This window comes from Ambystoma mexicanum, chromosome 8, assembly GCF_040938575.1.
Source record: "Ambystoma mexicanum isolate Mex_15411 chromosome 8, UKY_AmexF1_1, whole genome shotgun sequence".
In the NCBI taxonomy this organism is placed as follows: Eukaryota; Metazoa; Chordata; class Amphibia; order Caudata; family Ambystomatidae; genus Ambystoma; species Ambystoma mexicanum.
The window spans coordinates 1,479,001,536-1,479,018,286 of NC_090929.1; the positions used below are offsets into that span (position 1 = coordinate 1,479,001,536).

General features: G+C 44.7%; 1 protein-coding gene across 1 annotated transcript in view; it reads right to left on the reverse strand.

The window, feature by feature from the left end:
- Nucleotides 1-16,751, reverse strand: part of KAZALD1 (Kazal type serine peptidase inhibitor domain 1) — a 203,183-nt gene that overhangs the window by 37,920 nt on the left and 148,512 nt on the right. The window contains exon 3 of the mRNA XM_069611649.1: nucleotides 11,613-11,773. Within this exon, the coding sequence (XP_069467750.1) occupies nucleotides 11,613-11,773 (161 nt within the window). The remainder of the gene's footprint in view (nucleotides 1-11,612; nucleotides 11,774-16,751) is intronic.

The window sequence follows — 16,751 nt, forward strand, 5'->3', positions numbered from 1 at the left end:
TCTGCAGGACTCCCTCAGTGCAAATGCTAAGACACATAGAGAGGCCCTGAGGGAGGAGATGTTGGCATCTCGTAAATCCAATCGCCTTCAGATGGAGAGCTTGAGGGCTTCACTGCATGATAAACTCTCTGCCACAAGGACACATCTCCACGAAGGGATGGATGCCTTGAGGCAGACACTGTCCTAGCAACTTGAGGTGCCACGAGTGAGCGCACATACAGACCCTGTGGCCATTCGGGATGAGGTGCATCATGACCTTACCACCTTTGGGCTGTTGGTGCATGCATCCATGTCACGGCTCGCCCTAGCCAATGAAGACCCGGCTTTGGCACTGCGTGGACTGGATCCACCGCCAGCCTTACAACCACCTGAAGATCCACCCCAGGATGGCAGTTCCAGCACACCCACACCACTTTAGTCAAATCTGCCGTGATGTCAATGAGCCCATGGAGTTTTTTTTTTTTTGGTGTTGGTTTTTGTGACCACTCATGTGGAAATGGACATGCACCCTCACCTTCCCCAGTCCAGGGTGGACATTTTTTTACCACCAGTCCAGGATGGATATTATTATTTTGTTTTGAAACGGACTGGGGTGGTCTGATTTTCCTTTTGTGTACCCTATTGTTCGGGATGGACACATTGTTATGATTTTCTATACCCCTGTCCAGGATGGAGGCATATGTTCTTTTCCCCCTGTCTGAGATGGGCTGTTTTAATTTTTTTCTCTATACCTGAGAGATGAGCTGTCGCCCTCTCAATGAAATAATGAGTGCAGTACTGGAGATGCAGCCATGCAAGAACTGACTTGATTACAACAGCATCACGTGTGCAGGTAACAATAGGTTAATAGTCTTTTTGATCATATGTGGATTATGCATGATTTGCTACCATGGCTGGTGACATACAATGTCCCATGTTGTTGCAGTCATCCAGATCCATCCAGTGACTGTACTCCATGAGAGGTCCACCCTGCACCCTTTCACCTCCCTAGTCCCCATACCCTCTGCCAGGCACTGGCCCTGCATTCACAAATGTGGAGGTACAGTTTCCGGTGGAGGTGATGAGGGAATTACGTCAGGGCAGCTCTTTGGGCAGGTAAGGATGTGCACTGTCAATCCTGTAATAGATGTATTAGTGGTCACCACAATCTTTGCATGCATTCTGACTCATCTGAGTTACTGCAGGTGTAATCATTTCTTCATGGTGAATGTAAGTGCAGATGTGAGTTTGTCCACATGCATGTGTTTGTATGTACCCTTGTACATCCATGCATGTACATTGTTTTGCAGGCTGCACTCACACAATGGACAGCCAAATGATGAAAATGTGCAGCACTTATCACACTTGAGCCATTGGCAGTATTTGCCACATTCTCCACAAACAACCTCATCCATGTCCTGAATGCTATGTGCATCTGGACTCTGCTTTTTGGTATATCACCACTTGCCATTATGATGTCTTTTTACTGCCACCTGTCTCCTCCCTCTGCCCCATGTGTACTACAGGGCCCTGCAGGTGTACTCCCTGTGCACACTATAGTTTGACCTGTGCCGATCCCTACTCCACACCCTGATCTGCTCCTATGACCTGCCCTGCTACAATTCCACATCTTACTCACACATCCCTTGACAGGTCTACACAACTGTGGCTGCTCCCCTTCATGGCCTTGCCTCTGGAAACAGAGATCTGGTCATTTGTCTCCATTGACTCCACAGGACAGGTTTGACACTCTTGTTGCATCTAGGTTTGTACTGGTTTGCATATGTATACCCCTGACAGATTATTGACGAATGGACTTGTTTTTCATTGTTGATTTCGGTATGTTCTCTCCATCTAGATGTATTGCATGATTTTATTTTCCATTACGTGTTATAATCCAGCACTGCGAGTGACTGCACGTTGTGTGTGTTCATTGTGGGCACATGCATGTGGTACTTCGTCGACCCCTCCCAGCTTCTGTTCATCTGATGTCCATGTAGGTGTTGCCAGTGAACCCTATGATCCCTGAACGCTTACAGGGACTGTCTCGTCCAGGGTGTGTGGTTTGTTGGAGGATGAGACAACAGATGGGTATTGTTGTCATGTCCATTTACTGTGGTGTCCAACCTAGGGGTTGGTGGTTGGTGCAGAGTCTGGCGATGTGGGTGAAGGGACTTATTTGCGTCGATTTTGCGTGGATGTTGCTTAAATTTTTCGCACACGGCTTTCAGACCATGCAGCATTTTCTTTCTGTCTTCCTGTGTCTGTCTTCCTCTCTTCACCACCATCTCTCTGCCCTCACCCAATGTAATGGCCACCACCTCCCTCCTTATCTTTCCACCAGCCAGACTCCTCCTTGCACCATGATTCCCCTACCCTTATCTCTCCCTCTCCACTCCACAGTTACACATTCATCATTCTGTGTTCTGTCTCCCTCTTGCCCTCTATCATCCTTAGCATCAGCTCCCACACTTGTACCTCCACTCCTCAGGCCTTCTCCTCCTCACTTGGCAGCCTTTAACTCCCCTGTATCCATGGGTGACCCAAAGGCACACGTGGCACCTCACAGTGAGTGTACTGAACTAGTATGCCAGCTATAAATGTCCTGACTTGGGCCCACATCCCGGCACTGACTGATACCTAAATCCAGCGCTGTACTGTGCTAGAAATCTGTTTGCTTCACTGCCAGTGATTTATCTGTCAATGAGTTTACATGTTGTGAGGTTGATAGTTGCTCACACTCGGTGGTCCATGGAGGTTACATTGTTCGAGATGGGAGTTGTCAACGCTGTCCAGTTTCTTTACTTCAATGTCATGCATGTGTTTGCAAGCTTAGACTATTGTTTCAGGTGGAATGCTGTGGATGTGATACAAGTGGGACCGGTAAGTTTGAGGCACTTAGGGGGGCACATGTTGTGGTGTAGTTGGTAACAGGGAGTCTGGCACTGTGTGGGGTGATTTTGTATTGCCTTGGATTGAACTGAGTGGGCTTGGCTTCATGGGTGCAGGGACACATGGTGATTGTAGGCTGATGAGTCTATGCTTGCTGTTTCTGCATTGCAATCGGGGGTGGTTGCAGGGTGGTGGTTGTGAGGGAGGCTGCGGGGTGTGTATTGTTGAGGTATCCAGAGGATGGCAGGTCCAGATGCCTGGGTGCAGGGACACATGGTGATGGAAGTCTGGCAAGAGATTGCTTGCAGTTATTGCATGTGTCTTGCCTACCGTGCAGCATCCCATTCAAAAAGCCTTTCATGGCATGTCTACCCAGGGTGGCAGTCCACACTCCTGGTACTTCTGACCCTTCTGGGGGTGCTGTCCCAAGTCAACTCCACACACAGTACGGCATTGTAGGCCTTTTGGGGGATATCATATTCACCCTAGACACCAGGTAAACGGCATTGGCCTGGTGTTGTTGTTTGCCATGAGGACATGTACCATGCACGGTACATCAACAGATATTTTGCAACCTGCTCGCAGCTGCTCAGTGCATCAACACTCCCTTCAGTTTCTGGCTCATTGGTCCCCAATCAATGCCTTCCCTTCCTATTGCCTGTTCCCTGCCCCCTTTGGCGTGCCAGTCTCCATGACCTCCATTTCCTATTCCTTTCACTTGTCTGCTTGTTGTCTCTTTTATGCCAGTTGCCTCGGTGCCATGCCTTCCTCTATCACTGCTGCCTGTTTGCCCAGCTGCCTTCTGCCAGATCCTGTCTTCACTGCAATTGATGAGAGGTTTGCATTCCGTCGTCTTGGGCATTCCCTCATCGTCTCTGCTGCCAGTGTTTACTGCATTGTCCTGATGCCACGTTAATCAGCGGTTGCCATATCGTGGCAATTGCACTGCTTCCGAGGGGATTATGGGTTTCCAAACTCTCAGTGACCTCTGTTTGAGAGTTCCACTCAGTTTCATTCTGACTCCAGCTGCATCTAAGTGTTCACAATGGACCCTCACCAGAACAAGGGGTAAGTGGTACCTGGTCCTTCACTGCATGGCTCTCTGAGGTGCAGGTGGTGTAGATGTTGTGGGTGGGGAAGTTGTCATTGTCTGGGGTGTTTTCATTCCATTCGCCTGAGGTGAGCAGGTCCGGCTGAATGGGTGCAGTGACACATGGTGATGGGTGGCTGGAGAGTTATTGCTTGCAATTGTTTCATGGCACTCAAGGGGCACATGTTGCAGTGTCATTCTGCAAGTGAAGATGGTTGGTGAGATTAAGGAGGACAGTGCTGTGGAATGCCTGCATGCAACGTGTCAACAGAGCTGGCTAGTTTGTAAGCTTATGGAGTGGAGGAAGGATGCATTCCAGGGTGAATCTGCAGCTGGCTCACAAGAGGAAAGGTGTGAGGTAAGATGCGCAACTTTCTTGTAGTGAACCAGTAATGTTATCATTCTCTATGTCTAATTTTATGTAGATGTGTACTGTGGGCATAATTGTTGTGAGGGAAAGGGGTGGCCACTCAAGCAGTATATTGTTGTGAGTCATGCATAGGGCGGCCCATGGAGGTGTCGAGTGTGGTTTTCATTTAGTGCTGTGCCTTCCGACTTGTGCTCTCCTATGTGTTATGTGTTGTTGGGGGTCTGCAAGTACTATTGTTGGTGGTGGCCATGTGAAAGTGGCCAGGGATTTTGTTGTGTGCTTTTGTATGTGCAACATGGACACTGTTGTGTATAGTTACTATGACTGTGCCAGTGTTTGTTGCAGTTTACTTCATGGCTATGGCCACACACAGTTTGCCTCTCCCAGACATGCATTATCAGGGTGTTGTTATGGGCATGTAGGATTGGCCCCAAGTCATCAATGAATGGCACCAGGGATGTGGCTTCACTGAGTGTGCTCCAAAGTGGCTTATATTCATGAGAAGTATGTTTGCACAAGCTTATTGTGGGCAGCCTCTCCCTGTGCTCTTTGGCCAACCAATGGCAAGGGTGGTGTCTGCGGGCGATGTCCCTCCTGCATATCAACTAGTATGCCACGACGTGTGGCAACATTGTGCAGGACAAATGCTTCCACAATGATGTTAAATACTACTAGTGGTACATACTACTGGTGGGGCATATAGCAATACCCCACCAGAGTGGGAACGTGACTTAAGCAGTCCAAATGTGCGCTCCACTCTGCCCCTAGTGGCTATATGTGCTGCATTGTATCTTACTTCAGCTGGTGTGGCAGGATTCCTGAATGGCATTATCATATATGTTGATAGCGGGTGGGCACTGTCCCCTGCAAATGGGTAAATGGTTGCTATTGGCATTTATTGTAATGGTCATTTGTGCAGTGTGTCATGTGAATGCATGCATCTGTGCGACAGTGCATACTCACCAAAGAGCAAGGTGTTGCCATATTCTCCCGATGCCAGGTCCCAGTAGAATGGTGACTGGTGGTAAATGTAGCTGTCATGTGTGCTGCCAGGAAAATTGCCATTGACTTGCATGATGACTCCATTTGCATGACAAATGACCTGAATGTTGATGGAATGCCAGTGCTTCCAGTTGCGGTATATGTGCTCCATCAGTCAGGGGGGTGTAGCGCAACATGTGCACAATCAATTCACTGAGTACAGTGGAAAGTGTGCAACAGCATAGAACTCCTAGCACACACTCTGCCTTTCTTGTAGTGTCTGCAGCATATGTATGTGCCTACACACACGCGCACGTGATGTTATGCAAGCCAACACCTGGTGGAGACAGCGGGGTTGGGGGCCTGAGAAGTGCCACCAACTATGGCAGTGGTGCGCTGAAAAGAGACTGTGGTTATGAAATGGAATGCTGTCAGTACATGTCCATGCGGGTGAGGGCATGGGAGCAGATGTGGGGGATGCAATGTCTTGTTCCCACTCCCTGACCAGGTCTAGTATAACATGGAGTGGGAACTGATATCTGACATACACCTGGTCGCCTGGCATCCCAAACAGCGTGGTGCGTGCTGGGAAAATCAGGGGTCTCTACATCCGCCTTCTTCTGAGCCCAACGACGATGGCTCCCAGTGAACCTGAATTCATTGTGGCTGACCAGCGTTGGAATGGTGTGCATTGCTTGCTTTATATGTATTGTTTCCTTTGCACATTATACTTAGTGTGTACTATCATGTGGGAGCGATATCAGGGTGTTTGCGTGTGACTTTTACCAACGTGACTTTCGGTGGTGAAATCCATAAATTCGGTTATGTTTGTGCTTCAATGGGCATGTTGTTTATTTACGTAGCTCATCTCTCAACATGCCATGTTATTCGTTGTTCTTCCTCATTTTGATGGGGCAATGGGAATATGCATGTTTCGCCCCCTATTTATTTAGTTGTGTAGGCCCATCGAGACTGTCTTGAGTAAGGTCCCGAAAAGGCATGCAAAGTCATTTCCATTGATCGACGAAAGGAGTTCTGCACTCTGATAAGCGCGTAAAGTCACTTTTCAGCACGCAAAACATTCTGTAAATCAGACCATTTGTGTGCAAAGATAACATTAAAATATAGGAGCGATACAAAGAATGATTGTACTACAACTTCTTCCTCTGAATAATTCTTGTTGCTATAATACTTTATTATAGCAACAAGAATTAGTCAGGTTGCTGATGATATTCTTGTTCAGAGGAGAATAGACTGCCCTTGTGGGTGGGACAAAGACTGATGCAAATGGATATATCTCCTCTGTGAAAGGTGCAGTGAGCTAGAACATGGTTGTAGACCCTCCTCCTGAGTTGGAGAAATCCTATAGAACAGGGTATTTGACCCATGTTCGTTCTCAGTAGAGGGGCTCCCACACTCCTTTGTATAATGGCATATGTTTTACCCATATTTATATATTAAAAATGCACCATTTATTTGTGCAATGCTTTGCCAAAAGCACTATATTGATTCAATATAATAAAATACAAGTATACATGAGGAAAACATTAGGTAGTATGCTGACCGCTAGTCCAGAAAAGGTGTTGAGAAATTGCATAAATAGAAGGGAGACTGACCAGGGTATGTGCATAACTGAGCTTGAATATATACCAGTAGATATTAGGCATCACTAACAGTGGGTCTTAATAGAATATCGGGGCAACAGAAAGGAAGGCAGCATGAATGATCAGGATCAGGAAGCACTGCAGAGTGCAGCGGAGAAGCTGAGTGTAAGATATTTCTGTATACATGTTAACCTGTGACACTGTGACTGCCTCTAGACACAAAGGGGCTGATTCATGGAATTTCATGCAGAAATCGCGCAAGGGCCACAGGCCAAGAAGGACACTGCACCCGCCTTTGCGCAGACAAAAAAATGCGCGTAATGCATTTTCATTGAATTTTTTACGCTAAATAACCGTATTCGCACGTCACGGCTGGCATGCCCCTGACACACGCACCCTTCAAACAGTGCATGGGTCCCCCGTAAGCCGGCCTGCAATGCGGGGAGCCTGCGTGGTGTCCCCTGGAAGTGTATCCGGCACCCTGACGACATGCATATGAAAATTCATAACTCATCAATAACTGCGGAAACGGCATGCAAGCCCACGTAAAATTTTCCTGTACACCGCCACACAGCTTACATGTACCCCTATGTTACATCAGAACCCCGAATGAGTACACGCACCCCGAAATCCGAAATGCGATCCCACCTTCATGCTGAAAATCATACACGCACGTGTACTTACGTCAGCCTTTGGGTGGCGAATCCTATGAAGGACTTGCCTGGGCATTTCCCAGCCGAGACATTGTGCGATCGATTTCATGAATATGTCTCTTTTCATGCAATAGTGGGCATGTGAGGGACTGCCTACAGGCCGTCCCTCGGAATGCCCACTTCTTCGCAAGTTAGTCCCCATTTCTGGTGTTCCACCCCCTTACCAGCACTCTGTGCAGATCACGCCCACCCTCTGCTTGGAGTCTCATGCATGGCCCTCGATGGCTCGCACAGGCATGCCAGGCCATTGCGAAAACCACACAAGTGCAGGAAAAGTGCAGTGCATTTGATTTCATGAATCAACAAACATAGTTGCATGCACAGATTGGGTACAGATTGGGCGCAAGTAGCCTATTTTCTGTTCAATATATTCTATGAATCGGGCCCAAAGCCACCAAGGGATATACAGAGTAAAATGAAGAGGCTGAAGGCAGCAATGAATGGCAACTTATATCTCGGTTTCTGAAGGGGTGTTGGAATGGCTTCAAGAAGGTATTGAAATTTAGGGGAGAGCTTTGTGGATGCAACCTGGATCAAAAATGAAGCAAGGGTTTCCACTGTCACCTGCTCCTCATTATAGCCAGGTAAGATGAAACACCTCCAGGATCAACGCCTGCAGATGAGCAACAGAGATGCCCTCGTGCAAATGGCAAGAATTATCCAAGTGGCTGCATTTATCAAACCAGAGGTGATGTGCTGCTCTTTGCAAACTAAGGAAAATAGACTATCCACTGACATTTGGTCAAAAAGTGTAGGAAGGCACTAGCAATATGGATGCTGGTCTATGCAGCTGGCCCGACTTGGTAATTCATAGAAAAAAAACAGAAGCCTTTCTGGGATTGTTGATATTGTGTAGACTTGAAAATGAACAATTGGTTATTTTTCATTAATTCTGCCATTAAAAGACATAGATAGGGCCTGATTCACAAAACTTTTTTAATGAGATTAACCCATTGCAAAATGGTTTTGTGAATCATTCCCACAGTTTGGCTTTGAAAGCAAAAAATATATTGGTAGGATGTGCGGATTACTCCACCACAGCTTCATTTGAGTCCTTCCACCACACAAACCTTTGCCTATGTGAATGCCTCCACATGCTTTGATCTAAAATAAACCATTAAGTCGATTAATTGTAATACATCGTCTTTAGAGCACTGCAAAAGGCCAGCACGCTTGGTTGTAAGTATTATATAATAATACATGTAACATTAATAATAGATGTATCCCTCGATGTATTGCTCAATAATCCTGACAAAGCTACAATGAAAATATTTCAGGTAGACTGGATTAAGACAAGACAAATTGGTTTACAATATAGGGAAGGTGATGTGATCGGTTTCCTCACAAAAAAGTTTTTCCATATCTAGTACGATCCCCTTCACAGAAAATATTGTGCTGGCATATTGCGTTTGCGATTTAACCTGTGGATTACTAATGACATCCAAGCTAAACGTAAGCTTCTCTTGGAACAAGACAACTTCTGCCGGTTTTGCTTTAATCATAATACACGAGAAACCTTAGTTCACCTGATCACTGAATGTGTCGGACTGCGTCCTTTGAGAGAGACCCACTTTTCAAGACACTGAACATTTCTGGGTTCTTTAGAGCCAAAGTAATGTTGGTCTATAATTTTAGGTTCTTTTAATATGGCAATACAAATTGCAACCATCAACTTCTTATCAAGTTTAAATTTGGAAGTTTTGGAGGACGAAATATATGCAAAACTCCATAATTAAGAAAAGTTTCAAACTCACCATCTAATACTTGTTGATTTGGTTTAGTAATGCAATTTGACAATTTGGGTGCCATCTTATGTTGCGGTGGCACCCCCAAGAAGAAGAAATTGTATAATATGTTTGCTTGCAAGTTCTGCAAAGTTTTGACATTTTATTTCTCGTTGGGCAAAAGATGTTCGACTTCGTCTGCACTGCTTGTTTGTTTGTTAACATTTTTTCTTACTTTTCCATGTTTTTATGCTGTACATGTTTGAAAGGTTGATTTATTTCAGCCAATGCAATAAAATGCAATAAAACAATAAAACAATAAAAGAAAAATAGCTTTATTTGGACATTTATGAGTTTGGTTTGGGAGAGGTGGTTACATGGGCAAGATGTTACTCAGTGTAGGACTTCGTGCAATTGCACATCTCACAATAATCCTATGGAGAAAATGTGGACTGTAGTGACGAAGATGCCAATATATGTTCAATGCTGAAGTTTAAAACACGAGCCATCTTTCTACAGTATGGAAAATAATGAATGAGTCCGGTAGGTAAAACTAAATTGGCCTGATCGCGAAATAGAAACTCCTGCAAAGTGTTTAACGCTGCCTTATGTATCCGGTTCAATGCATGTACTCCAAATATTGCAAATATTCAGTCGTCAGTTGTCACTTTAGAACTATGAGTTGTTTTCTAACATGCTCTGGTATCTTTGGAACGGTTTGGTTTGACAAATTATCATTTGAGTAGGTCCCAAATAATGCCTAGTAAAATGCTTTTGAAACGGTTCTCTGTTCATTCATTGACAGTGTTTTTTCCGATGTTTTTTGACGAATTTTCTTTCCCAAAAAATGCTTCAGAAATTTTTATTTTTAATTTTGGAGGCTCCCCCCCAACTTCTCCCCTTTTAATTTTACACTATTCCCGGCCCAGTGCCTCTAATAAAACCTTAACCACAACCTCCTATATTTTTCGATGAGGTTTTTCGAGAAAATACATTTTGGCGTAAAACCCATCGTAAAAACACTGTCGATGAATGAACATTGTAACATTTTATACAATTTGGTAAAGTAATGAATAAAGTTACATTCATTAATTGAAAAGCAATATTTAATTTCAACCAAATTGGAGTTTGTTTAACAACAGTTTGTCTGAAGAGACTAGGGGCCTCATTACACGGATGGTGGTGGACCAAGGTGCTATTAGCACCTTGGTCCATGCCGGTAAAATACCGGCACCGCCTTGGTGGAAAGAGGAATTACCGCCCTATTCCAAGGTTGGTGGGGCGGTAATTCCCCCTTCCCCCATTGCCCTTCCCCATTCCCATTTTTGTCCCATAGGGCTCTATGGGAATGGGTAAGGCGCTAATTACGGTACCGCAAATTGCAGTACCGTAATTAGCTCCCTGGTCCCTTTGCGGGTTGGTTTTTAACGCCTGCAAAAAGCAGGCGTTAAATTCCCCAACCCGCAAAGGGACCTCGTAGTAAGGCGGTAAGGATTTACTGGTACCGGTAAAATACCGGTACTGGTAAACCCTTACCGCCTACCGTGTAATGAGGCCCTAGTTGTATATCGGGGCATACCAGAGAAGGGAAAATGGCTGTGGCACAGACAAGATAAACTGTGATCTTAGGGAGTTGATTGGTATTTCCCAATTTGAATGCATTCAAGAATGTCTTCATATGAGCACATACATTCATACATGCAAGTGCCTGCTCAGGATCACCATATTACCAGGTCAATCTGGTTTGACAATTTCCCCGACTTCTGCATCCTACTTAGTTACACACATTGATGAGAGCCTTAACAATCACAGAGTTTTGGCCCTGATGACAGTTTATGGTATATCAAATCTCCCCTTCTCCTTTTTTGTTCCAGATTACATCCTTCCATCTCGCATCATACACTTTCTAAATCAGAAATAGTACCATCCTGGTTACTCTCTGCTGAACATAATCTGGCCAATGATGCAAGCTTTAGGAGCTATGACCTCCAGAACCAAACACAATTCACCCAGTGATTAATGTTTGGGAATTTAGCTGATCTTGCTTCATGAGCTCACTTGGCAATAGTTCACCTGACCTGGAGACTTTGGACATTTCTCAGAAGGGAGATTTGAATTGCATTGAGAGCTGTAAAGGTCATTTCTGATCTGCCTACTCACTAACGTGCAACAGTGGCTAACATCCTGCTTGAATTAATTCATTTAGATATTCATCTCTGGTTTTCCCTCACAGTCTTCATACTTCATATACAGACATACCTGAACAGATATGTGAGGATCATCCCCAGGTAGTAGCATGTCCGTGCCGTCCTTCCTCCACTCAATGGATGCCATTGGATAGGCGAAGACCTCGCAGCCAAATATCACATCTTGCCCCGTGACATTCCAGATGTTGTAGGGTGGGGACAAGATCTGTGGTCCTATAAAGGAAGCAATGTACAGAGCCCATTAGTAGTTATTGACTGATTTATAAGGATTTTATTATTGTTTTTCACATTGTCTTTCTCTCCAGCAGCACATAATATTCCTTGACAATGTTGGCATAGTTCACATTGCAGGATAAATTATGTCTAGATGTGGATAACATGCCTTCACATTACACCAGATGCTATTTCCGATCTCAGAATGAATGATGGACACCCGAGACAAAGAGCATTGTTGCAATCTTGTATCATCACATACAGAAAGAGCTCTGCAGTACTAAATACCTGAGATAACGTGCTGGTTTGTCATAGCACTCTCTGTTCTATATATACAGTGCATTTTTTCCCAGCCAATTCCGCCTATTTTAATCTTTTGATTATCAGTTGCCCTTTTTCCTTTTTCACCCATTAATTCACAAGCAGTGTCAATGTTGTTTGTTTATTGAAATAATGTGGAGGATATTGAACAAGCCTCGAGATAATTGACAAACTTACTAGTGTTTATAGCCCAAATATTTAAATGTGAATGTTATATATCCTTGGGCTCTATGGTGGGATGTATCTTTTAGAAATAATGGTTCAAATGCATTTGCATTAACAATTTCTTTCAAACTATTTAGGATTATGGAGGTTTTAAGTAAATGGATGAACATTTTAAAATAAAAAAATACTGAAGAAAAAATTCCAGGAACTATATTTCCTCGAAATGTATTGTTCTGCGGACTGCAATGAGCATTTTATAATTTCACTGGGCAATGTGATGGAGTGATTTCCCGATTGATGGAAATGTGCGCAAACATCCTGCAACGGCCACACACTGAGGACATTGTGCGAGCCTGTACGCAGATAAAAAAATGAATGCCCCGCATATTCATGGAATGGTTCACGCAAAGTAACCGTATTCGGAAGTCATGGCCGAAGCACCCCAACACGCTCACACGCAAAGCATAAACAGCCAGATCAGCTACCGTTGCGCGCTCCCCGGGCGTGAATACACGCACACTTAAAACAGTATGTGGCGCCTCCCGCAAACAGACCTGCATCTCGGGGACCCTGCACAAGTCACCCGTAACTGTTCCCGGCACCCCGACAACCTGAGTCTGAAAAATCGTAGCTCGGTCTTAACTCTGAAAATCTGTGTGTAAACACCCGTAAATTGTTCCTGCACAATACTACACTGCTTATTCGCACCCCTGAGTTACATCAGTACTGCGATTGAGTACACACACCCCAAAATCCGACATGAAACCCCGCCTCCCTGCTGCAAATCGTACGCGTAAGTGTACTTACGCCTACCTTCAGGGGGGCCGGATCTTATGAAGGATTTGCCTGGCCATTTCCTGGCTGAGACTTTGCGCAATCGAATCCATGAATATGTCTCATGCCGCACATTTGTGGGCGCGTGAGGGACTGCCTGCAGGCCGTCCCTCGGAATGCCCACTTTTTCACAAGTTCTTCCCCATTTCTGGTGATCCACCATCTTCCCGGCTCCCTCTGTGCAAGCCATGCCCACGATCTGCCTGGAGTGTCGCTCAAGGCCCGTGACTGCTCGCACAGCGCAAACTCCACACAAGTCCAGGAAAACTACTGCACATTCGATTCCATGAATCGACATAGGCGGATTTGCATGCAGTTAGATACGCAAGTACCCTATTTTCCACGCAGATAATTCCATTAATCGGACCCTCATTTGTTATATTAAGTTAACGAGGTTTGTAGGACACTCAGAAACCCATAGCACAATTTGGCACCAGTGTCTCAGGTTGATTGGAAAGGAAAATCAGTAAGATTAGAGTTGAAGAGGCACGTTTTTAGAGGCTGTCGTAAAGTGTAATGTTGATAATAAGAATGAAGCTGAAGGGGCAGGGTGTTCCATTCATGGATTTCCAGGAAAGAAAAAGGACCAGCCCCCAACACAGCAACAAAACAATTGCTGAATGCAGAAAAGAAAACTGTAGGAAGATCCGAAAGAACAGAGCAGAGCGCATTAGGCAATTTAACTTCTCAAATACATGATTGTAAGAACATGATGGACAAAACTTCTTATGAGAAGGATGACAATGCTTGTTTACTGGCATGAGGTTTTCATCGTTCACCCATATGCACTGATTATATAATTGTTAGGTGCATATGGCGTGTATACAATCAATGTTTGTTTGCTTTGTGATGTATATAAAATGGATGAATACCCCCTAAGGAGTTGACAAAAAGTTAATCTTGCTAGCAGCATTTTCTGCACATCGTCTGATTCTATCAATAAGCAGTTTGGACAGGATTCTGCCTTCCAAACGCATTCTATGACACTCAGTGGCCATTGTTGAGCACAAAGATGACCCCCAGAAAAGGTTGCTAGTGCCTGTGACAGCATGCCTCCGGTGTGGTTGTAGCAGCCCGATTTTTTTTGTTATGGTGGTGGTGCAAGGCACAGGGGCAACGTGCTGGTCTTGGTAGCAAGGCCACACGGAACAACAGAGGTTCAAATCCTGGATACACGCTTAGAAATGAAATCAGGGATTAAGCGCGTTATAAAAAAACAATTAAATAAATAAATAAGGTGGTCTCTTTGCAGGAAAGTGTGCCATGCTAAACAAGACCCACGTTCCAAATATGCTCTGCTACTAAGAGTTAATGATAGTGTTTACCCCTTAAATGACTCTATACTCATTGAGTATCTGACATCATCACTGCCATTCATAACGTGGATACATGTATATATCTGCTGTGTACGGTCCAAATACAGACCCACAGTTGAAAGGTCAATTGGCCAAGTTTCAAATAAAAAGTTACATGGGACAAAAAGTGATCAAAGGAAAACATTTGAAGCATCTTGTTTTTACTGTGAATTCCTTTTAAACAACCCAAGGGCACAAGGCAGACAAGCAAAAATGATACAGCTGACTTCTGACACATTTAGTATATCTTTGTGAAGGCATTACCCTCATCAAAGGTTGGTGGCATATGGTTCGGTCACACTCAGGAAACACCCATGTTCCCCATGGATAACATGCTCCCAGGTTTCTTTGGCAAACCCACAGAGAACAGATTGGTACTTAGGAATCAGGCATTTCCGACCTACACACTTCAACACCACAGGTTTTGCACCTGCCTTTCCACTGCCCCACTAATAACCCCCAAACCCCCACTGTTTTCTCTGACAAAGCCAAGCACAGTGAGGCCACCAATAGTGGCAGATGGGCGCTATGCAAGACCCCTTACATGATACCCATACAAAAGCCAAAACGTTTGCCTTTGTTAGTGCTTGTTTTTAATAAGACATAAGCACAAGGAACAGATGCAAGAGCACACATCACCCCTTTGTGCCAATATGCTTTCTTTGGGTTTGGCAGAGAAATGTGGGAGTATGTTATCCATATGTATGAGCCCAGGATGTGATAGACTATAGTGCTTTGGGTCAGGTTAGCCACTGATGTGGGAGACTGTGACAGGGCTAAAGAGGAGAGATTAGTTATGTCTCAGTGTTGATGTGCTAATTCTAGGCCTGTGGTGGCCCTTTGTGGGGGTTTGTGTTTGTAGTGTAAGCTGGTAGGAGATCTTAGAGGGGAATTGGTTGGTCAGGGGAAGGCAGAAGTCAGCCTTGCAAGGCAAAACAACATACACTACTGCACTCCTTCCACTGGCACTTTTAAGACAGGTTCCATTTATCTAGTCCCCAATGTGACCTTTCTCTCTCTCTCTCTCTCTCTCTCTCTCTCTCTCTCTCTCTCTCTCTCTCTCTTTCTCTCTCTCTCTCTCTCTCTCTCTCTCTCTCTCTCTCTCACTCTCTCTCTATCTCTCTTTCCCTCTCTCTGTGTCTCTCTACCCTCTTTCTTTCTATCTCTCTCTTTGTTTATCTCTGTCTGAAAAAGATGCATTCTACCTTTTGGGAACGCAATGTAATTAAACACAGTTGTGACAAGCTTAGAATCACTACTCCGCATGACGAGTCGTTATATTTCTTGTAGCTGTGACATGTGCTGTGAATGTGTGCAATATTATTCCTAATACACCTTAAGAACACTTGCCTCATTATGATATTATTCTTATAGGTAAGCCTTGGACATTCCTACTGACCTACTGATCACACTCCCTTCCTTTACGAAAGCCTATACGATTCATACTAAACGATCCTATACATATCCAGGCGTAGTCATTTTTTAGTTACCTCGTGAGTTCCTAGATGTACTACAAGAAACCAACAGTTTTCCACTAGGGATCATGTAGAAATTGCTGGTTTTAATCAGCAGAATATGTGTGCCCTAATTCCATGTTCCAGTGTGTGGTGTATGAATGGAGTTCAGGCCCTGTGATGATGCTCTCTACCTGGCCTTTAGGGTATGTGTGTAGGGGACTCTGAGGCTGTCCCGTAACACTTGCTACGTTATGTGAGGCCCAGGGGAAGCCTGGGTGGGATCTGCTAGTCTTCCCAAAACCCTGGATGCCCAGTGTGGAGGACTACCACAATGGGTGCACGCTCACTACTGGGCCTTCAAATGATTTAAAACGGGATCTAGAGGTAGCACATGTGGACAATATCCCTGTGGACACACTGAAATCAAATCATGTATTGGCCCATCGAAGTCACAGTGTACCAGCTTTAGTGCCCAGCATGATTTCTCTACTGCACTCACAGTAGCCCACCAGTAGGACGTAAAGTAGTTGCTGGGCCTGCCGCTTCTCATTCAAGAAGTGTGCCTATGCATTTTTCCATGCATTCATAGGATGGAGAGTTACAAGATGCAGCACTTGACAAATAAAGGATCTGTAGAGGAGCAGATCACCCAGTAAGGAAACTATTAGATATACAATGGAACATGGTCCTATAAAAGCCCAGAAAAAGATACATGCACAGCTGCTGATGATGAACCATACACCCTCCCTTGATGAAATGATGGATAACCTGAAAGCGAGCCACACAGTTGTCCTCTCAGATGGACAACATTTCAAGAGTAGATGAAGTACAGTCTAGGTAGATGGA